Source organism: Periplaneta americana, chromosome 7, assembly GCF_040183065.1.
Source record: "Periplaneta americana isolate PAMFEO1 chromosome 7, P.americana_PAMFEO1_priV1, whole genome shotgun sequence".
NCBI lineage: Eukaryota > Metazoa > Arthropoda > Insecta > Blattodea > Blattidae > Periplaneta > Periplaneta americana.
Window position 1 is genome coordinate 111,984,155 of NC_091123.1, and position 24,381 is coordinate 112,008,535.

General features: G+C 37.1%; 1 protein-coding gene across 5 annotated transcripts in view; it reads right to left on the reverse strand.

Annotated features, from left to right (window-relative positions):
* Positions 1-24,381, reverse strand: part of Tomosyn (syntaxin-binding protein tomosyn) — a 461,514-nt gene that overhangs the window by 18,644 nt on the left and 418,489 nt on the right. For 4 of the 5 annotated variants that reach the window (XM_069831184.1, XM_069831185.1, XM_069831182.1 and 1 more), the window contains one exon: positions 13,458-13,541. The exons of the other annotated variant lie outside the window; for it this stretch is intronic. In XM_069831184.1, the coding sequence (XP_069687285.1) occupies positions 13,458-13,541 (84 nt within the window). The remainder of the gene's footprint in view (positions 1-13,457; positions 13,542-24,381) is intronic. 5 annotated transcript variants of the gene reach the window in all.

Below are 24,381 nucleotides of genomic sequence, written 5' to 3' on the forward strand. Positions count from 1 at the left end.
GTTCGTCATTGGGCACGCACACACATACAATAAGATTTCTAATATGAATTTAATTTTAATTTTAATGTATTAAGTTCTCAAAAAAATAGTAAAACTGTCAAAGGATACAATAAATAACAAGATACATAATAAATTTTAGTTTATAAAGACTCTAAGAAATAAAATAAATAACATAGATTATACAAAAACGAGATAAATAATGAGATTATATGAAACAAAGTTATCATCTGAGGTAATTTATTAGGAGAGTGATTGATTCTTTAAGAGGCAAGAGACTTTGCCTTTGTTATTCTGTACATTTGTTATTAATATTGTTAGGATAAAGAATTATATGCAACAGTACTGAAAATAGGTATTCTATTTTATGACTTTAATGTAAAATATCAGTAATTTTGGAAGGTATGGACTGAAACAAAATAGCTTTTACTCTCATTCTGAAACGTTCACAATTTAAATGTTTAGTATCTCCAGGTATATCTTGTTATATAATAAGATATCTGTATGAGAAGAAGTACTGTTAAGACTTTTGACAATATGATAATAGTATGACAGTTTATAATATGTAAGTTTTTCGCAGCTCTAGTGTTATGGTCATGAATTTCAGAGTGCCTTTTAAAATAGTTAAAATTTTTATGAATGAAGCATACTGTTTTCTGGAATGTGGATACAGGAGTGGTAAAATATTTAATTCTTGAAAAATGTCTTTGCTTGGAGTGCATATAGGGACTTCTTTCATTATTTTTATTATTTTCTTTTGAAATTTAAGTACTTTTATAGCTTCAGACGACATGCTCCAGAACATTACAGCATATGAAAGAATGGAATGTACATAAGCTTAGTACAGTAAAATCCCTCGTATTCAGCACCAAAATAACCAGCAATATCAAAACAAGGCACTTTTGGCTAGGCCAAAAAAAAATTCATTCATGTGAAAGAGAAGAGCTGGACGAGTGGTTTTCGTGGATTGCACATGCTGCATATTGTGTTTACTCTTTACATTGTTCAAGAGTGAAAATATTGACAAAAAACCCGTTTTATCACTGGAGTAGATTGGGTATCATCGGTAAGCAGTCACTTATACCTTGCAAGCAATGCGCAGAGATGATATCTTTAAATTTATCACTCGAACTTGCCCATTTCAAAGGGGAGTTGGATGAGTCTAAATAGGAAAGTGTGAAATTCTCTGTTCCTACAGTGCATAAAAATTTCATTCGAGTGATGGATAGTATCATAGCTATTACCACTAAGCACTGCTGTTGCACAATGGATTCCACAAAACGCAAGCGAAATGTTCTTATGCTCAAATCATCAAGCACTACTTCATCATCTTCATAGTTGCGACGTTGGCTATACTGCTCTTCATGCCACATGACTCACATGACCGCCATTTAAAATTATCATAAGGTTACGAAAACTTTTAGTACTTTTTACGCTATTATATATTACTATATTACAATAATTTATGAACTGATGAATATACATTACCGTATTCAGTATTAAAAATAAACATTGTATGTATTTCAAAACTTTATTTTTAAATATCTATATGAAAATTACAGTAGGCTACTAAATTTCAACATGAAAAAAAAAATGTTTGTGCAGTACAGTGTGTCTTTACATAACCTATAAATGTATTTTCCAATTATCCGGCATTGGCTTTGTCTCACAGTTGCCGGATACGAGAAATTCTACTGTAGATTACTTTTAAAGTTGGAAAAGAGATCCTGTTTGTAAGAATTCTGAAAACATAACATAAATTGCACAGTTTTCCATAGAGAAAGCTTACATGTTGATTCCAGGACAAGTTGGAATCAATGCATACTCTCAAAAATTTTGCACACTCAGCTTCTTTTATATTCTTATTGCCAATATATATTTGCAAGTTTTTATGAGTTTCATTTCGATTAAAATGAATAGACTCTGTTTTATCGATATTTAGATTAAGTCTGTTATGTATTAGCCACTCTCTTAATTGATTATTAGCTTCATTTACGTTATTCTGCAGGATATTCTCATTTCTACATCTGAAAATCATATTTGTGTCATTTACAAAGAGCACTGTTTCTGAGTGGGATATACACCATGTCCCTTTCAAATCTCCCACATTTTATTTAATCAGTGCTAACAAAGTATACATACTTTGTTAGCACTGATTAAATATGTGGAATTATGAAATGAGACTGATATTAAAAGAAAGAGAAACTCAAAGAATTGTTATTTCATTTGTTTGAAATTAATTCATCTGTCACATGTTGGGTAACAATGGCATAAAACAAAATGGCGACTCTGCAGCAACACGCACAAACTGTTCTCTGGTATACAAAGACGAAATCAATAATTACAGTGCAAAGATATTACCAGAGAGAATATGGAGGTAAACTATTAAGGCAAGGTGTGAGAAGTTTCTGGCGACTAGAAGTGTGAACAAACAATCTGGAGATTCTCGTCGATGTGTCTCAGAAGAGACGAATTGAAGAAATTAGAGCAGGATTTCAGAGAAGTCCTCAAAAATCAATTCGCCATGTATTCTGGTAGTTCAATGTGCTGAGATCAACTGTGCATCGAGTGCTTCATAAGCAACTTCGTTTGTACCCCTACAAGGTGCAAATTATTCAACAATTAAAACCAGGTGACAGGCCACGACGACAGACATTTGCTACTGAAATGCTGACAGAGACTGTGAACATGCCCGGGTGGCCACCACGTTCGCCAGACATCACTCCACTAGACTTCTTCCTCTGGGGCTATGTAAAAGACCGTGTGTTTGCGACTCCAGTACAAGATCTTCAAGATTTACGAACCCGTATCAGTGACACAATTGCAACAGTGTCAGGATGGTTCTGAAATTAAGTGGAAATTCAGGCCTGAATTTTTGGAAAAAAGGAACACTCAATATTTCTGTAAACTAATTATAAATCCATTCCTTTATTTATATGAAATGAGAAAAAGCATTCTGTTGAACTCAACAGAGAAATAATTTCTTCAAAAAACAAACTTTTCATTTTTTTGAAAGGCATGGAGGTGACAGCAGCTTCCATGGAGGTGACGCGCTTTAACATGGAGGTGATGATACTCCATGGAAGTGACCAATGAATTTCAAATTATTAATTTCCAGCGTCCTTTGAAATCACTGTCCCTGTTTCTGACTCACATTCAGAATAACCGCTGTGGTAGACCAAATTAATTCACTCTCCTAGGGTTTTCATTACCTGGTTATCTCATTAAGGAAGTTTAACACATTCATTGCAATCCTCTTTTCAACTATTGATGTTTTTTCAATATGTACATGGGGCAATTATCTTATATTTACTTAGAATGTAAAAAAGTATTAAAATCATATGCTTTGAAAGATAAGTTTTTCAGAATGTCTTAATGGTTCGAAATAACCAATCATATAGTGCACAAATGCTTGTTCTGGATCACAGTTGGTACAACTTAGGCCGCGTATCTGAAGTGAGTTCTTAATTATTTTTACATATTTCATATTCTGTTACAGGATGAAGAAAAAGAGAGTTAAGTATCTCAATTCCATTATAAATATCAGTATGTGGCAGGATTTTCTTTACTGAAGTTTTTAGATTTTTGGCCGCATTTACAAAATACCGGTAGCTATGGTTATTTTTTGTAAATATAACTCTACCTCCATTTTTATATGACTTACGACAAAAGGCACTAGTTAATATGAAATTTGGTAAACAATAATAGGAAATTTCTTCTTCTTATAATCAGTGTTCTGTGAGACTAATATTTTTGTTGTTAGTTGCAATTATATCAAGTTCTAAAATTTTATTTCTTATGCACTGAATATTTTTATGAAATGTGATTGGACTGGAATATGTATTATTACCAAAAGTCTTTATAGTTATACTTAAATGTTAAGGGTTTACCTTCCTTTATTACTGGCTACTGAAGCATAAAAAATCATTTAGGTGAGATGGAGGCTTGATGGATCTTGCTGATGTTCTCAGATTGTTGCTGCTTTTGTTGGTAATATTTATTTGTGGCCCAACTCCATTGCTGTCCTCAGTGTCGTTCACAAGCTGTTCTCTGCTACTATCACTGGCCTTGGGTTCTGGTGTTTGTAGTCGAAGTGTATTGCTATTCTCAATGTTGTTCACAAGCTGTTCTCTGCTAGTATCACTGGTCTCGGATTTTGGTGTTTGTAGTCCAAGTGTAGGCTATTGCTATTCTCAATGTCGTTCACAAGCTGTTTTCTGCTAGTATTACTGGTCTTGGGTTCTGGTGTTTGTAGTCCAAGTGCATTGGTGTTTTCAGTGTCGTTCACATGCTGTTCTCTGCTAGTATCACTGGTCTCGGATTTTGGTATCTGTAGTCCAAGTGTAGGCTATTGCTACTCTCAATGTCGTTCACAAGCTGTTTTCTGCTAGTATTACTGGTCTCGGGTTCTGGTATTTGTAGTCCAAGTGCATTGCTGTTCTCTGCTAGTATCATTGGTCTTGGGTTCTGGTGTTTGTGGTCCAAATGCATTGCTGTTCTCAGTGTCGTTCACATGCTGTTCTTTGCTGGTATCACTGGTCTCGGGTTCTGGTGTTTGTAGTCCAAGTGCATTGCTGTTCTCTCCTAGTATCATTGGTCTTGGGTTCTGGTGTTTGTAGTCCAAGTGCATTGTTGTTCTCAGTGTCGTTCACATGCTGTACTTTGCTGGTATCACTGGTCTCGGGTTCTGATGTTTGTAGTCCAAGTGCATTGTTGTTCTCAGTGTCGTTCACATGCTGTTCTTTGCTGGTATCACTGGTCTCGGGTTCTGATGTTTGTAGTCAAAGTGCATAGTTGTTCTCAGTGTCGTTCACATGCTCTTCTTTGCTGGTATCACTGGTCTCGGGTTCTGGTGTTTGTAGTCCAAATGCATTGCTGTTCTCAGTGTCGTTCACATGCTGTTCTTTGCTGGTATCACTGGTCTCGGGTTCTGGTGTTTGTAGTCCAAGTGCATTGGTGTTCTCTGCTACTATCATTGGTCTTGGGTTCTGGTGTTTGTAGTCCAAATGCATTGCTGTTCTCAGTGTCGTTCACATGCTGTTCTTTGCTGGTATCACTGGTCTCGGGTTCCGGTGTTTGTAGTCCAAGTGCATTGCTGTTCTCTCCTAGTATCATTGGTCTTGGGTTCTGGTGTTTGTAGTCCAAGTGCATTGTTGTTCTCAGTGTCGTTCACATGCTGTACTTTGCTGGTATCACTGGTCTCGGGTTCTGATGTTTGTAGTCCAAGTGCATTGTTGTTCTCAGTGTCGTTCACATGCTGTTCTTTGCTGGTATCACTGGTCTCGGGTTCTGATGTTTGTAGTCAAAGTGCATAGTTGTTCTCAGTGTCGTTCACATGCTGTTCTCTGCTAGTATCACTGGTCTCGGATTTTGGTATCTGTAGTCCAAGTGTAGGCTATTGCTACTCTCAATGTCGTTCACAAGCTGTTTTCTGCTAGTATTACTGGTCTCGGGTTCTGGTATTTGTAGTCCAAGTGCATTGCTGTTCTCTGCTAGTATCATTGGTCTTGGGTTCTGGTGTTTGTGGTCCAAATGCATTGCTGTTCTCAGTGTCGTTCACATGCTGTTCTTTGCTGGTATCACTGGTCTCGGGTTCTGGTGTTTGTAGTCCAAGTGCATTGCTGTTCTCTCCTAGTATCATTGGTCTTGGGTTCTGGTGTTTGTAGTCCAAGTGCATTGTTGTTCTCAGTGTCGTTCACATGCTGTACTTTGCTGGTATCACTGGTCTCGGGTTCTGATGTTTGTAGTCCAAGTGCATTGTTGTTCTCAGTGTGGTTCACATGCTGTTCTTTGCTGGTATCACTGGTCTCGGGTTCTGGTGTTTGTAGTCGAAGTGTATTGCTATTCTCAATGTTGTTCACAAGCTGTTCTCTGCTAGTATCACTGGTCTCGGATTTTGGTGTTTGTAGTCCAAGTGTAGGCTATTGCTATTCTCAATGTCGTTCACAAGCTGTTTTCTGCTAGTATTACTGGTCTTGGGTTCTGGTGTTTGTAGTCCAAGTGCATTGGTGTTTTCAGTGTCGTTCACATGCTGTTCTCTGCTAGTATCACTGGTCTCGGATTTTGGTATCTGTAGTCCAAGTGTAGGCTATTGCTACTCTCAATGTCGTTCACAAGCTGTTTTCTGCTAGTATTACTGGTCTCGGGTTCTGGTATTTGTAGTCCAAGTGCATTGCTGTTCTCTGCTAGTATCATTGGTCTTGGGTTCTGGTGTTTGTGGTCCAAATGCATTGCTGTTCTCAGTGTCGTTCACATGCTGTTCTTTGCTGGTATCACTGGTCTCGGGTTCTGGTGTTTGTAGTCCAAGTGCATTGCTGTTCTCTCCTAGTATCATTGGTCTTGGGTTCTGGTGTTTGTAGTCCAAGTGCATTGTTGTTCTCAGTGTCGTTCACATGCTGTACTTTGCTGGTATCACTGGTCTCGGGTTCTGATGTTTGTAGTCCAAGTGCATTGTTGTTCTCAGTGTCGTTCACATGCTGTTCTTTGCTGGTATCACTGGTCTCGGGTTCTGATGTTTGTAGTCAAAGTGCATAGTTGTTCTCAGTGTCGTTCACATGCTCTTCTTTGCTGGTATCACTGGTCTCGGGTTCTGGTGTTTGTAGTCCAAATGCATTGCTGTTCTCAGTGTCGTTCACATGCTGTTCTTTGCTGGTATCACTGGTCTCGGGTTCTGGTGTTTGTAGTCCAAGTGCATTGGTGTTCTCTGCTACTATCATTGGTCTTGGGTTCTGGTGTTTGTAGTCCAAATGCATTGCTGTTCTCAGTGTCGTTCACATGCTGTTCTTTGCTGGTATCACTGGTCTCGGGTTCCGGTGTTTGTAGTCCAAGTGCATTGCTGTTCTCTCCTAGTATCATTGGTCTTGGGTTCTGGTGTTTGTAGTCCAAGTGCATTGTTGTTCTCAGTGTCGTTCACATGCTGTACTTTGCTGGTATCACTGGTCTCGGGTTCTGATGTTTGTAGTCCAAGTGCATTGTTGTTCTCAGTGTCGTTCACATGCTGTTCTTTGCTGGTATCACTGGTCTCGGGTTCTGATGTTTGTAGTCAAAGTGCATAGTTGTTCTCAGTGTCGTTCACATGCTGTTCTCTGCTAGTATCACTGGTCTCGGATTTTGGTATCTGTAGTCCAAGTGTAGGCTATTGCTACTCTCAATGTCGTTCACAAGCTGTTTTCTGCTAGTATTACTGGTCTCGGGTTCTGGTATTTGTAGTCCAAGTGCATTGCTGTTCTCTGCTAGTATCATTGGTCTTGGGTTCTGGTGTTTGTGGTCCAAATGCATTGCTGTTCTCAGTGTCGTTCACATGCTGTTCTTTGCTGGTATCACTGGTCTCGGGTTCTGGTGTTTGTAGTCCAAGTGCATTGCTGTTCTCTCCTAGTATCATTGGTCTTGCGTTCTGGTGTTTGTAGTCCAAGTGCATTGTTGTTCTCAGTGTCGTTCACATGCTGTACTTTGCTGGTATCACTGGTCTCGGGTTCTGATGTTTGTAGTCCAAGTGCATTGTTGTTCTCAGTGTGGTTCACATGCTGTTCTTTGCTGGTATCACTGGTCTCGGGTTCTGATGTTTGTAGTCAAAGTGCATAGTTGTTCTCAGTGTCGTTCACATGCTCTTCTTTGCTGGTATCACTGGTCTCGGGTTCTGGTGTTTGTAGTCCAAATGCATTGCTGTTCTCAGTGTCGTTCACATGCTGTTCTTTGCTGGTATCACTGGTCTCGGGTTCTGGTGTTTGTAGTCCAAGTGCATTGGTGTTCTCTGCTACTATCATTGGTCTTGGGTTCTGGTGTTTGTAGTCCAAATGCATTGCTGTTCTCAGTGTCGTTCACATGCTGTTCTTTGCTGGTATCACTGGTCTCGGGTTCCGGTGTTTGTAGTCCAAGTGCATTGCTGTTCTCTCCTAGTATCATTGGTCTTGGGTTCTGGTGTTTGTAGTCCAAGTGCATTGTTGTTCTCAGTGTCGTTCACATGCTGTACTTTGCTGGTATCACTGGTCTCGGGTTCTGATGCTTGTAGTCCAAGTGCATTGTTGTTCTCAGTGTCGTTCACATGCTGTTCTTTGCTGGTATCACTGGTCTCGGGTTCTGATGTTTGTAGTCAAAGTGCATAGTTGTTCTCAGTGTCGTTCACATGCTGTTCTCTGCTAGTATCACTGGTCTCGGATTTTGGTATCTGTAGTCCAAGTGTAGGCTATTGCTACTCTCAATGTCGTTCACAAGCTGTTTTCTGCTAGTATTACTGGTCTCGGGTTCTGGTATTTGTAGTCCAAGTGCATTGCTGTTCTCTGCTAGTATCATTGGTCTTGGGTTCTGGTGTTTGTGGTCCAAATGCATTGCTGTTCACAGTGTCGTTCACATGCTGTTCTTTGCTGGTATCACTGGTCTCGGGTTCTGGTGTTTGTAGTCCAAGTGCATTGCTGTTCTCTCCTAGTATCATTGGTCTTGGGTTCTGGTGTTTGTAGTCCAAGTGCATTGTTGTTCTCAGTGTCGTTCACATGCTGTACTTTGCTGGTATCACTGGTCTCGGGTTCTGATGTTTGTAGTCCAAGTGCATTGTTGTTCTCAGTGTCGTTCACATGCTGTTCTTTGCTGGTATCACTGGTCTCGGGTTCTGATGTTTGTAGTCAAAGTGCATAGTTGTTCTCAGTGTCGTTCACATGCTGTTCTCTGCTAGTATCACTGGTCTCGGATTTTGGTATCTGTAGTCCAAGTGTAGGCTATTGCTACTCTCAATGTCGTTCACAAGCTGTTTTCTGCTAGTATTACTGGTCTCGGGTTCTGGTATTTGTAGTCCAAGTGCATTGCTGTTCTCTGCTAGTATCATTGGTCTTGGGTTCTGGTGTTTGTGGTCCAAATGCATTGCTGTTCTCAGTGTCGTTCACATGCTGTTCTTTGCTGGTATCACTGGTCTCGGGTTCTGGTGTTTGTAGTCCAAGTGCATTGCTGTTCTCTCCTAGTATCATTGGTCTTGGGTTCTGGTGTTTGTAGTCCAAGTGCATTGTTGTTCTCAGTGTCGTTCACATGCTGTACTTTGCTGGTATCACTGGTCTCGGGTTCTGATGTTTGTAGTCCAAGTGCATTGTTGTTCTCAGTGTCGTTCACATGCTGTTCTTTGCTGGTATCACTGGTCTCGGGTTCTGATGTTTGTAGTCAAAGTGCATAGTTGTTCTCAGTGTCGTTCACATGCTCTTCTTTGCTGGTATCACTGGTCTCGGGTTCTGGTGTTTGTAGTCCAAATGCATTGCTGTTCTCAGTGTCGTTCACATGCTGTTCTTTGCTGGTATCACTGGTCTCGGGTTCTGGTGTTTGTAGTCCAAGTGCATTGGTGTTCTCTGCTACTATCATTGGTCTTGGGTTCTGGTGTTTGTAGTCCAAATGCATTGCTGTTCTCAGTGTCGTTCACATGCTGTTCTTTGCTGGTATCACTGGTCTCGGGTTCCGGTGTTTGTAGTCCAAGTGCATTGCTGTTCTCTCCTAGTATCATTGGTCTTGGGTTCTGGTGTTTGTAGTCCAAGTGCATTGTTGTTCTCAGTGTCGTTCACATGCTGTACTTTGCTGGTATCACTGGTCTCGGGTTCTGATGTTTGTAGTCCAAGTGCATTGTTGTTCTCAGTGTCGTTCACATGCTGTTCTTTGCTGGTATCACTGGTCTCGGGTTCTGATGTTTGTAGTCAAAGTGCATAGTTGTTCTCAGTGTCGTTCACATGCTGTTCTCTGCTAGTATCACTGGTCTCGGATTTTGGTATCTGTAGTCCAAGTGTAGGCTATTGCTACTCTCAATGTCGTTCACAAGCTGTTTTCTGCTAGTATTACTGGTCTCGGGTTCTGGTATTTGTAGTCCAAGTGCATTGCTGTTCTCTGCTAGTATCATTGGTCTTGGGTTCTGGTGTTTGTGGTCCAAATGCATTGCTGTTCTCAGTGTCGTTCACATGCTGTTCTTTGCTGGTATCACTGGTCTCGGGTTCTGGTGTTTGTAGTCCAAGTGCATTGCTGTTCTCTCCTAGTATCATTGGTCTTGGGTTCTGGTGTTTGTAGTCCAAGTGCATTGTTGTTCTCAGTGTCGTTCACATGCTGTACTTTGCTGGTATCACTGGTCTCGGGTTCTGATGTTTGTAGTCCAAGTGCATTGTTGTTCTCAGTGTGGTTCACATGCTGTTCTTTGCTGGTATCACTGGTCTCGGGTTCTGATGTTTGTAGTCAAAGTGCATAGTTGTTCTCAGTGTCGTTCACATGCTCTTCTTTGCTGGTATCACTGGTCTCGGGTTCTGGTGTTTGTAGTCCAAGTGCATTGCTGTTCTCTGCTAGTATCATTGGTCTTGGGTTCTGGTGTTTGTAGTCCAAATGCATTGCTGTTCTCAGTGTCGTTCACATGCTGTTCTTTGCTGGTATCACTGGTCTCGGGTTCTGGTGTTTGTAGTCCAAGTGCATTGGTGTTCTCTGCTAGTATCATTGGTCTTGGGTTCTGGTGTTTGTAGTCCAAATGCATTGCTGTTCTCAGTGTCGTTCACATGCTGTTCTTTGCTGGTATCACTGGTCTCGGGTTCCGGTGTTTGTAGTCCAAGTGCATTGCTGTTCTCTCCTAGTATCATTGGTCTTGGGTTCTGGTGTTTGTAGTCCAAGTGCATTGTTGTTCTCAGTGTCGTTCACATGCTGTACTTTGCTGGTATCACTGGTCTCGGGTTCTGATGTTTGTAGTCCAAGTGCATTGTTGTTCTCAGTGTCGTTCACATGCTGTTCTTTGCTGGTATCACTGGTCTCGGGTTCTGATGTTTGTAGTCAAAGTGCATAGTTTTTCTCAGTGTCGTTCACATGCTCTTCTTTGCTGGTATCACTGGTTTCGGGTTCTGGTGTTTGTAGTCCAAGTGCATTACTGTTCTCTGCTAGTATCATTGGTCTTGGGTTCTGGTGTTTGTAGTCCAAACGCATTGCTGTTATCAGTGTCATTCACATGCTGTTCTTTGCTGGTATCACTAGTCTCGGGTTCTGATGTTTGTAGTTCAAGTGCATTGGTGTTCTCTGCTAGTATCATTGGTCTTGGGTTCTGGTGTTTGTAATCCAAACGCATTGCTGTTCTCAGTGTCGTTCACATGCTGTACTTTGCTGGTATCACTAGTCTCGGGTTCTGATGTTTGTAGTCCAAGTGCATTGGTGTTCTCTGCTAGTATCATTGGTCTTGGGTTCTGGTGTTTGTAGTCCAAGTGCATTGCTGTTCTCAGTGTCCTTCACATGCTATTTTTTGCTGGTATCACTGGTTCCACCTTCTGATATGGAGTCGGTGCTGCATCCCTTCAGTTCTGTAGCAATCTTTTGTTTTTGTTCAATTGGAGGGAGGGTGACAGTTATTTTGTTTAGATGGTTCTCTTAATTTGTATTTTCAGTTATTGAGGTTTCTAGCAATTCACACACAAGACTTTTCCCAGAGAAATTGAAGTGCTTACTTTGTTTTGTAAAGTTCTCTCTTATCACTACTTTTGTTTCGACTACCCTGATGTTTGGACGAATCTTGGTCAGTTTCTTTAGTTTTCTGTTGGAGTTTGCAATGTTATTCTCATGTAGTGGTTCTTCATTAAATATGCGACGAAATTCATGTCGTACATGAGTCACAGATTCAAATTTTACCAGGCACAAAACACATTTCACTTTTCTTTGGACATCCATCTTGTATAATTAATTGTAGTGGTAACAATGAAAATTACTGCATTTGAACTTTGAAGTTTCATTTTCATCCGACACCAATATTACATTCCTATCTCTATTCATTCAAAAGATATAATCCTCTGAAACTCTACCGGTACCATGACTTTTGGGACACAGTATAATATACTAGTCTAAGCAAAATTGACTAAAGTTTTATTTTCACCTGGCACCAATATTGCATTTCTACTTCTATTCATTCAAGAATATAATCCCTTGAAACCCCACCATGACTTTTGGGACACAGCGTAATATGCTAGTCTAAGCAAGTAATTTAAATAAAAAGGAATTATGATTACTGTGTTTAAAACATAATATTTGGTGATGAAGGCAATAATATTTCCATAAGGAATTGACCACACTGGCCTAGTTACCTCATGATTGATTTCTTATTAGTATCACTTTTGGGGTTCAGACCTGTCTTCGGACAGTTGACTAAACAACAACCACTGATTTTCAAGATTTCAGGTGTATCTAAAAATGTAAAACATGATACTCATTAAATAAAAATATTGGTGTCTATAGTATCGGTATACAGTATATCTTCAGAACATAAGTATAATGCTTTCCTAAATTTATAATGAATTCTTTTTACTTGTTTGCTCCGAAGTTCGGCAATGTTTTCATTCAGAGAATTAATTTTTATTTTCTCGTGAAATGTATAAGAATTAGTCAATTTTCGAGATATGTTTGGCAAAATTAACACGAGTTTCACTTATTCGTGTAACAAAACCATGTAGAATTTAAAGTGTTGATGTGATACATAGTTATTGCACTTTTTATTTTGTATTGTTTTAAAATTTGAACAATGATCCTAATTATATTTTATGAATATTCAATTTAAAAATTAAGTAAGATAAATTCCAACTTCCAAAGATATGCTTAATTTCTTTTACTGAAGAACTATTAAGTTATTTAAAATAAATAACATCACTGTGTTAATATATAAATTGTGGTGTTATTTGTGGTTTTGATGTAATTTCCATCATGTTCTGAATTTTTTATTGTGTTCTTTAGATTTAATTATATTAATTTAAAATTAGGAACTGATTACTATCACGGACTTTTGAGTCTTGCAAAAGTTATCGAACTACAGGAACAATAATTCTACTTTGAATTCTGTAATTTACATTTTAAACGTAATTCTGTCATAGCCTACATAAAATATGGATACGTATGTGAAAAAAAGGAGCACTACGGTATATAAATCTTCACATGTTTTATCCAAATTTTTACGACTACCCAATCCTTTAGAGTAAAATTAACAGATATGTAGGTTTAACAAGGACACAAAAAATTACATACCGGTACTTGAATATTAGATTACATTTCTGTTACTTTTTTTTTTTTTATTTCTTTTCAAGTCAAGAATTATACTGTACGTCTGTATGTTGGCCAGCAAGGCAAAGTATTTCCTTATGAGCAGTTATAACTGGGTGATACCAGTAGTTAAAAATTATGAAACAATAGTAGGGGACACAGGAGCAACCGAGTTTGGTATTACATATTAGACTAACAGTACGTCTAAGATTATATTAAATAAATTATGATTGTATTATGAAAATTATTACGTACAAGAAATAATGTTTATGAATACAAAAATTCTAAATTATTGTGACATTTAGTGTCGAATTACATTTAGTTAAAATGTGCAGTGAAGCCTGCGTTTGCACCACTCTGAAGTAGCATACGGAATTGTTTGGAAATAATTAAGTGATAGGCCTTCCTCCAGTGAAAACATTATACAGCGTATATACTGTATTGTGTCGACTTACTGGTCAGTGTCTTCGTTAACAAACATCTGTTGGCCCCAAATGGATAACATAGGGTCTACAATGCCTTGTTTGGTTGTCTGAAAACTGTTAAGAGGAAGAAAACAAGAGAGAGAAAAGATTGCAGGGTTGGTTAGATATGTTGAACACTATTGTATTCCCAGATTATTAGATTATAAAGTTTTAGTGAAGGCTCACAGGGGTATGGTTGTGTTAGTAACATGCATATGCAATTTCCTATGTCGTCTACAGTAAAGAAAGCTGCAGCTGTAAAGATGGGTTTCTGTAACTAAAAAAATATAACTTATATTATTATGTTTAAGTATGTTTTCAGCTTTAACAATGAATGCTGAGGTTTTACTAACCCTTTCAACTCTTAGTTTGAAAATATTTTATCTTGTATATAGTACCAGTACTTAACTGTTCTTGCGTTTTTTATTTTCGGTTTTCACTAAAAGATACTCGCTTCTAGTTATTTTATCAATGTTTTTCACCTTAGGATTAAAGTTTGGAAACAGAATAAAAATTATAAACTATTCAGGCAAATGAGCATAAAATGTGTACCGGTAACAAAGAAAGTAGAGATGTTTCAGATTAATTATTCTCATCTGAAATTAAATTCTGGAGTTGAAGTTATTTTGTTATGCCTAGTGGAGGACCTTTAATAAATATTTTTCGATTCTGAGATATAGAATTTTAACACTTTTTGCATCTATCAGTTTGCCCCCATGTATATGGCAGATATTTCGGATATAACAGTTCCAGTAGTAATATCGAGCGAAATATAAAATAGGCAATTTTATTCTAAAATTCAGCTGATTTGCGCTCTTACAAACACAGAACGATGTCCATTTTCGAAGTTAAAATATTTATAATTAATTTATATGTTTTATGTCTGTAAACAGATGTAATAATGTTTATTTCATCAGAATAGTATGCTTTTGAAACTGTAAGAGTGGAAAGAGTTAATGAAATTGAAATAAATTTGTATGTTATTAATTGAAAATTGCACACCTAAAAGCAAAATAATTGTAATAGGTAATATAAAGATCAGAGTAGAAACTGATGATATGAATTAATATAAACAAATAGAAATAATATACATAAAAATGAGACCTCTGAAGACAATACGACAGTTCTGTCTCATTTTCAACTTCCGCAATAGAAGTTTTCACAAAAACAAAATTCTATTGTGGAATTTAGCAGAGTATGCACATTTTATTCTATAGCTATGACAATTACTTACTATTGATGGAAATTTATTTTTACAACTTTGTACAAACTACGTACTCAATATGCGAATTTTAAATATATTACTGTATTTACAGATGAAAGTCAAATTTACATAATATTTTAATTTATTATGGACGGAGTTCATTTCATTACTTAGAAGAAAAATTACACCAAAAATAACAAAAAAAAAAAAAAAGAAAAAAAAAAAAAAAGAAAAAGAAAATATTTTCTTGCATATGTTGCTTTTCATGATGCTTTAGTCGTTTTTTCAACAGTAGGTCTACTAAAACAATAGAACTTTATTTGAAAGTTATGTCGTTTTATTATTACTATCATTATTATGAAATTAAAATCTCTTAAAAATATGAACCAAAGAAAGGGTATATTATAACATTACAATATTATGGATTACACTTTTTTCTGTAATTCATTTAAGCTAGTATTCAGGAAATATAAGTAATTATCTATACCATTGGACTGCTCTAATCAGCTTAGCAAATGTGAGCTTGAAGCAAGTTATAGGAATATGGTATAGGCTATTCATTGTAGAAATATGGTCTTGAATAAAATTATTTGCAAGTGCTCATTTAACTGCAAATTAGCATGCAAGCAGTGTTGTAGAGAGTGTACATTCTGTTGAATGTATTTGTATAACAGAATACTTACTTGTTTGTTAGCGCTATACACAGATTTCTTCTAATATATATTTATCACAATTTATTATTTTAAAATCAGTTCAGTAATAATGAAACCATACGATATAATATCAAACGAATTATTAATGAATTTTTTCCCCCTTAACATAATGTTCAGTAATTTATAACATAGTGGCCATACCTACTGGATTTAATCAGATATTTCTCATATCTCATACAAACTGCTTCAGAATGTAGTCTTATTAACTTCAAAGCATTTGTCTTTCTTGAAATACCAATAAAAAATGGACGAGGAATATATACTATCACACATATATACTGTTCGCCCAACAAATAGAACGTGTCAGGAATATAACTCCAAGATCTATCTTTCTCCACTCAAGTAATGGGAGCTTTGGTCAGCTTCTTTCATTCCTGCATATCACTAAAATAAAAAAAATTATACAGTAAGATCCCTTACTGTTTGCTTAACAAATAGAGGGACTGGTGAGGGTATTCAGCTGTTTGAGAGGAGGAGCAGGTGTTGCAAACAGGTTGTAGTTAGCATTCAGTCATTCATTCGGTGTTCTGCTCAAGGGCAGGTCTTTCACTGCAAACCCAGCCTTCTCCAGCCTTTCCTATTTTCTGCCTTCCTCTTTGTCTTCTCATATGATGTATAAAGTCAGTTACATAACAGCTGCAACTATTTTTTTATTTGGTTATTTTACGTTGCTGTATCAATATCTAGGTTATTTAGCGTCTGAATGAAATGAAGGTGATAATACCGGTGAAATGAGTCTGGGATCCAGCACCGAAAGTTACCCAGCATTTGCTCGTATTGGGTTGAGGGGAAACCCCGGAAAAAACCTCAACCAGGTAACATGCCCCGACCAGGATTCGAACCCGGGCCACCTGGTTTCGCGGCCAGATGCACTGACCGTTACTCCACAGGTGTGGATGCTGCAACTATTAGTGGAGAATATCACTGACACACTTAGCAGATGGAATTCAGAATAATCAAAAGTTCATTCAAACGAAAATAAAATTCACTAAATTCTATCTGAATAACTAAAACTATTTTTTACCATTCGGCAGGCATTGCGTTTTAACTAGTTACCCAGTACTTTTTTCTTTTTACGAGGTAGTCGACGATTTTAAGTCTGTTATTATCGTCATTTGATACGTAGCAATTTTCGCTTATTCCAACACAAGAGAAAATGTTATTACTATTGCATTGAAATGCTTGTGTGTATGGTGTGTGTTACATTTTCATTGCACGAAGTGTAAAGAGAAAAATATTGGGACAATATATTCCAAAATTTTCATAAAAACACACATTTTCAACATCTCTTATATTAAATAAGCAATGAGCAATGCAACCTGGAATGACGCGCATTAAAAATGTTCATATTACTAAAAAAATATACGTTTATATGAAATATAACACAAAATGAAAATTTACTAGAAATTAGGTCTACGATTTTTTTTTTTTTCAGATTCGGTTTTTACATCAGATAACATGGATTAAATCGTGTAGACAGTCGACTCCATTATCCACCACACTAAGCATTCCTCTCGTACCTTCGAATCCACGTACAATACCTCTGGTGGTGATCTACCATAAGTTTACCTCCAGATATACAAGTCGTCATACCCCTGTAAGTCAGACAAGGACGAACATGACAAATCTATGAGTTGTCTAGAATCCTAGATCACATATATAACAGACTGATTAACCTTATGGGCTTTGAAGGCAACAACTTTTATCAATTTTACTATGCTGCTATCTAGTGACTGCAGAAGTAGTCACGTTATAACTACTATTTGAATTGCTTGGAGCAACTGTACTTCCATCTAGTGGTTGTTACTAATCGACAGTGGCGATCCTGATTGTTGTTTTCTTCCACATGTTACTGATTTTAATATGGGGATGGCCAATCTGTTATATATGTGATCAGTGCTAGAGCTCATCACCATGGTCATCTACCAATGTTTGGACAAACTGCGAGAAACATCGATTGTGGTGGATGGCAGATTTGGTCTCACAAAATACATGTGATGCCCTATTTTTCGAGACGGAGGTATTAATAAAAGGGTAACTGTGGAGAATGTTGGTAGAATGACAAGGAAGAAACAGAAGAATTCAGAGAAAACCCTTCACAAGCTTGGCTTTGTCCACTACAATACAAATCCGTCACTACCGAGATTTGAACTAGGGTCTGCAATCATGTAGTGACGACTAAGCTATTAAGGCGGCGTCTAAATACAGTATATCCATAATAATTTTATTGCTTTAAAAAATTAACATTGCCTTAGCTGTTAAGGAATATCGCATAAACAATACTTTATTTTTGAGTAAAGGGTACAGAATTATACCTCTAAATTTCGAAGTTCTTTAGACAAAAGTTAAATTATATCTATATAAATTACGTTGTAAAATTACCGTAGTCTTAACCGTAACGGAAACAGAGTAAAGAACAGGAACCTACTATTTTTCTGTAAAATTTTTCTATTCTCTAAAAGTCACAAAATTTAATCAGTATTCCTTCCTGGACACAGAAGATTTAAAAACAAGACAGACCATTCAACGACAATAGGTCACTTCTTGTAATGAAGGATTTCCTGTTTTTCACAGTCAGTTATTAAGACCAAACCTGAGGTTTATTATGCTTAGGCTGTTAAAGTCCTTAGGATAGCATTCCTGTAAGTATCGTGATTCACAGCTTTTGAGGATATACTGAGTCCATACGAGCTACCCTCAATGAGGGGCAGTTTTTGTAATAAATAAAATAGCATAAACAGAAATAAATAGTGAGAGATCTTGTGATATTTTAAAATTCCAATAAAAATAGTGCAGTCAATAAGATTACCCACGATACAGACAACTGTTAAGGTGAAAGTACAGACAAGCATAGAGTATATGCCAAAATTCTCATGATATTTTAACCACTTCCATTGTCACTTTTCCTTTACAAAATCCAGTATTTACAATTGATAGACATATGAAAACTTACTAATCATCAGAATTAGTATTAGTTAACTTGTCAAGCAACCAACATGATTATGAATTACAAGTTAATACAAACAGAACTCGTTATGATCATCATCCGAAGAAAGACAAGGAAACCTAACCTGTTTGAAATAGGGTACTAGTACTTATGAATACCAGTAGTCAATCAGTTTAAATATTTGGACTTCTGGATCTCAGAAAATAATTATATAATAAATAATGATGAAATGAACGAAATAAAGGAGAAAACACACTATCTCTTCAGCCTTGTTCTTCAACTCTTGGAAAGTTTCTTTTGCACTTGCTTGGGAGCGAGTCGTGGTATTGACATCATCAGATATCCTGTAATCTGAACTAGCTTATATTCCAAAGTTGCAAGTTTTTCAACTGAAAGTTTTCTAATAATATAATTTAAAGCAAGTTTAAATGGGTCAGCCCATCATACTGCTTTAACTCTTTTGAGGCATTAAAAGGCTCTGTCATGAATTCTTGCGAAAAGTAAAAAAATATGAGAAAGTATGTATTATCTGTATTGCACTGATTTATTTTGTATGACATCAATTCTTTCGTTGCTTTGTACCTATGATATTGTTAACGAGATTTGAAATGCAATAGCCATACCTCATATCGCAGATACTATTAGTAATCACGCCCCACTTATTTTCGTCAATATCATGTAATCTGTTAACAGTATACCAGTGCTCTAGGAACCTTGAAAGGAACCAGTCAGATGTACAAAATGATTCATATAAAACTCATACTTTTCATTATGTGTTTATTTTAACAAGAATGGTGCTAGTAACGTTGTATTGCATCATAAATGCACGCACACACACAATGTCCTCTGTCTCCTTATGGGGAGCATAGGGCCACAACAAAAGAGCGCCATTTTGACCTGTTTGCGGCTAGGGCCTTCACTTCTCTCTAGCTCTTCCATAGATTTTGGGCTTCTTTCTGAACAGACCACTGCCATGTTATCCTGGGTCTTCCTCTTCTTTTACTCCCCTGAGGATTCCATTCGAGTGCTTCTTTAGCAATGTTTCCTTCTGGGCATCTCAGGGTGTGTCCAATCCGGCACCATTTTTTTCTTTTTATATCCAGATCAATGAACTTCTGTTGTGTCTTCTTCCAAAGCAATGTATTGGAAATGACGTTCGGCCATCATACCCCCAATATGTTGCTGGAAATGACGTTCGACCATCATACCTCCAATATGTTGCGTAAAAATGTATTTAAAACTGCGTGCTACTGACAAACTGCTGCAAATTTTGCAGCGCTTGGAAACTCTGGATTCAGGGCGAGGGGTAGCAGGGGGAGGGGTAAAAGTAACGCGCAAAGCATCCGAGACGAGACTGCAGCTCCAGGGGAGGAAGTGGCTTCACCAATCTGTCCTTGTGTCTGGCTTCGCTCTGGCAGCACCAGGGGAGGAAGTGACTTCACTAACGATTGCGTGCATGTTAATGAGAGCGAAATTAAAAAAAAAATTCGAGCCGCTAAATAGAGACTGTATAATAAATGTATTTCACAACATAAAACGAGACAAGAGCCACAAATGTCTGGGAGTGCTGCAGCTCCGCAGCCCCCCTTCGAAAGCCTCCCCTGATGCTCACTGATATTCATTTGATTGCTCAGCAATCAATCTCAGGGTATTAATTTGATCAATACATGAGCGACCTTCTAGAGAAACCCTGCTTGTTCATTTATTACTTTTGAGGCTTAGTCTACCCAAAAGATTTGAGTTATTATATCTAGTAACAGTATAAGTTCGTAATAACGATGTATTGTAACACTTGGTTTCATTCCAATCCTTCCATATATTAAATTCACTGTTGTCAGTCATTCCACTGCGAGAGGCTTGTGGCAAAAGTCTTGCAGTGACGCACGATGGTCTTGCTCACAGGCAGTGACACTCACAAGCTTGAGGGAAGGCTGGGGAGGAGGGAGTATCGACTTGCTACGACTCAGTAGCAGGAATCAGTGCTAGCCTCAACCGCAATACAGAATGTCCCACTTATCTTGTGTACCTATTATAATTTTTTTGTTTGGATAGGTATTGGAATTTTTGTTTTTGAGTGTTATGTTAGAACGAGGGGCTAACATGAGTGTGGAGATTTGGTGCATGTTACTACATTATGGTACAAGATACACGTAACGTCATCAATTTTTCAAATAGCAATACATACTTTAATCATGTTACATTGATTACACACATTAAGACGAGTTCAAAAATGTATCACAATGTCACCTTCCTAATCAATCACAACAACAAAACGAAACAAAAACGTACTTCCAATGTGATAATATTATGCTTTGAGAGTTACAGAAGATGTTCCAAATGGTGACCATTCACATTAATGCACATTCGAAGGCGTTTCCCGAAAGACTGTATGATTGCCTGGCATGTTGCTGGCTGAATGGACACACAAGCCTGTCAAATGCGTTGCTGCATGTCGTCTGGTGTTGTCAGAATGTTCTGATACACACTGTCCTTTACAGTTCCCACAGGAAGAAGTCGAGTGGCGTCAGGTCCGGAGAACGTTCAGGCCACTGTACGTGGATTGTGGCATTGACAGTTGTTGTGGTTTGTTTACATGTTAGAAGCAAACACACAACATACGATGTGTACGGACGTCAAGATGAATGGGGCACCACAACAAACGGCACATTCTGATGACATTCATTTTGCATTTTGTTGTTGTTATTGATCGGGAAGGTGACATTGTGATACATTTTTCAACTCGTTTTAATGTGTGTAATCAATGTAACATAATTAAAGTATGTAGTGCTATTTGAAAAACTGATGACGTCACGTTTATCTAGTACCATAATGTAGTTACATGCACCAAATCTCTACACTCATGTTAGCCCCTCGTTCTAACATAACTCTCAAAAACAAAAACTCCAATACCTATCCAAACAAAAAAGTTATAATAGGTGCACAAGATAAATGAGGCACTCTGTATAGTACGTCACACTATGTTCATGTTCTGTGATTGCGCTACGTTGATGAGTGTTACTCAACATACGCATGTGCATGTGCATGCATGTGTGTGTTACATATTAATTTTATTAAAATGGCTCATACTGAGAGAAAATTGAGGTCATTATTTGCAGAATTAAAAGAGAAACCATAATAAGGCATATTATGCGGTATTACCTGCGATTAGAGACCGAGGTGTCAGTTGGAAGACCTGAATAATACTCTACAAGGTACTGATTCGCAGTATTGTCACATATGGAAGTGAAACATGGACATTTCTACAGAAGAAAAGAGAGATGATTGATTCTTTCGAGAGAAAAATCCTGAGAAATGTGTTTGGCCCAGTGTACTCAAATGGAATCTGGAGAATCAGATACAACCATCAATTATATATCTTGTATGATGATGTGGCATTAACTTATATACGAATCAGGAGACTACAATGGGCTGGACACCTCGTTGGAATGGAAGAGGGACGAATACCAAAGAAAGTTCTGGAAGGACACTTTGAAGCAAAGCGATTGGTTGAAAGACTCAGAATCCGATGGGAAGTCATGGTTGGAAAGGACGCTGTGATCCTGTTCCACATAAAGAACTGGAAAGCAGCAGCAAGAAATAGAGAAGAATGGAGGAAAGCAGTTGGGGAGGCCATGGCTCGAAAACGAGCTGAAGTGCCATTGATTGATTGAGTGATTGAAGAGAAACCATTTTCAAGTTGGGCATATGACACAAAATGAGCTTATAAAGATAGAAGATCGACACTAAATTTACATTTTAAAAAAGTGCATGGAGGACGACAAAACAGAAAAGTTCAATTTTCATGATATAAGAAATATTCTCGGCTAACAGAGTGCTCTGAGACATTTAAGTTATATTGTTTTACCTGTATTCCGTTTGGGGTGAAATTGAGTGGTCATCTTCTTGCGGGGTCTGTGTCACAAAAAAAATTGATAGAAAAGCCGAGAAACATCTGCTGTATAAAAAGATATAAGGTAAGCAGATTTTTTTAGCCTACCCAGTATTTACACCTTAGCTCCGCCATTGTTGATTTCGCGAATAATGTTCTCCTTCAAAACGTTCAAAGTTCGAGGATGTGTAGCTTAGGTTCTTTCTTTCAGAAAAAAGTCTGGTAAAGTCAAATCCAGTGATCTCGGTGGTGATCACCATTCCTGAAGATGATGCATTCGTCACTGTCCTGTTGAAAGTATCCTTGACGCAACTTATTATCATCCAGTTGCTCAACGAATTCCATGAAAATCTGTCAGTATTGTGTGGCATTCACTGTTTCATTAAAAAAATTGGACTCAGTATTCTTCCTGCTGATATTGTGCACCAATCTCTAATTTTCAATGAGTGCATAGCTGCTTCATGAATGGCATGCAGATGTTGTGAGGCCCAAATGCATATATTCCATGAGTTGACATACTGTAAAGTGGGGCGACTTTGAATGCCGAGGTGACTTTGGACAGTAATTTAGCGCCTTTCTAAATTAAATGCTGTACCCAATTGCGAAAAACTGTTTAAGTTGTCAATAAACCAGTTCAGTTTTTTCGCAATAAAGTACAGCATTTAATTTAGAAAGGCGCTAAATTATTGTTCAAAGTCACCCCACTTTACGGTAGCCATACAATTGAAATCATGCTTCATCTGTAAACCATGTAATGGACAGTATGTCAGGATTTTGAACAATGGTCACCTGGAACCACGACAATATTTTACTCTTTTAGTCTTTTCTGACTCCAGCAGCTCATGAACAGCTATCACCCTGTACGGCTTTAGGTTAGCCTTTTTTGCAGCTCTCATTTTCTTTTCTTTTCGTGTTGCAGTAATCAAAAACTTTTAAGTGAAACATAAAAAATTACAACTATATCTCATAAATTGTGGTAAGACCTCATTTATTAAAAAAGAAAGATGTAAAATTACTCCATTTTTAATTACTTCTTGTGAATAAATAATATAGAATGTGACAAAACTATCACTTTATTGTATAAAGTTGATGCATATATTGCTGGCTTAATGATCACATCTTAATTTTTTCTATTTTGTTTCCTGCTTTACCCACTAGTGTCTCTTTAACCTCATGCAACATTTTCCTGCAGAGACACCTGTCTACAATACCATACAGGACAGTTCCCAAGTGAAAAATAGTTGATCAATTATCACTAAATTTTGCTTGGAGTTCTCTCAGTTAAGGTTGGGATATGGCCACTTCAACATTTATAAAGAACTGAATTCTGTAAGGGAGAGAGCAAACGAATTCATAACAATATTGTAAGAATCTGTCAAATCGTATCTCGTTAAGATTTACATACATAATACTAACATGGCTCTGATTTTCAATTTAAAAATAAAGGTCACGTTTTAGTATTATTTACTTAGGTTAGAAATCAACGTTATGTAGTTCATAAATATTTTGAGATAGTGTTTAAGCCTGTAATAGGTATTAAAGACTAAGGAGAAAAATAAATTAATAAGATTCAAATAAAAAAAAGCTGTGTGCTGTAAAATTAACTAATATATCAATTAAAATCCCTCTTCATTGTTTCTTTTTATTGAAAAAGACTTGATATTTTAATAATGCTTTTTAAAACATATTTGACTTATCATTTGCTGTTGATAGTGTAATAAGTATGTAATAATGTAAACTAGCCTTGTGTTCAGTATTCTGTTAAAATATTAAACCAATAATTATCACAACTTCTTTGTTTTAAACAACACAAAATAAAAATATTATCTGAATCTGTTTATATTGCCTGAACAGTCCAATAGTTGAATAGTACGTAACTGGAATAACTGTGCATGCAAATAAATGTAAAATGCCACAGATAGCTAGCTATCTATTAGAAAACATATTTCAGATGAGGCAATTTGACTTAAGATTAAATTAAAGCATATGGCAGAGTGTGAAAGCTTATTAAATAAGAGAAAGAAACATTTGAGTCACTATATATTATAATTATTAGGTTAAACGTAATAAATATCTTGTTACTTTTATCATCACATCATTTCAATAAATATATTTTTAAAAGCCAAGTTAAAGTTAAATATACACTTTTTTTTCTTTTATTG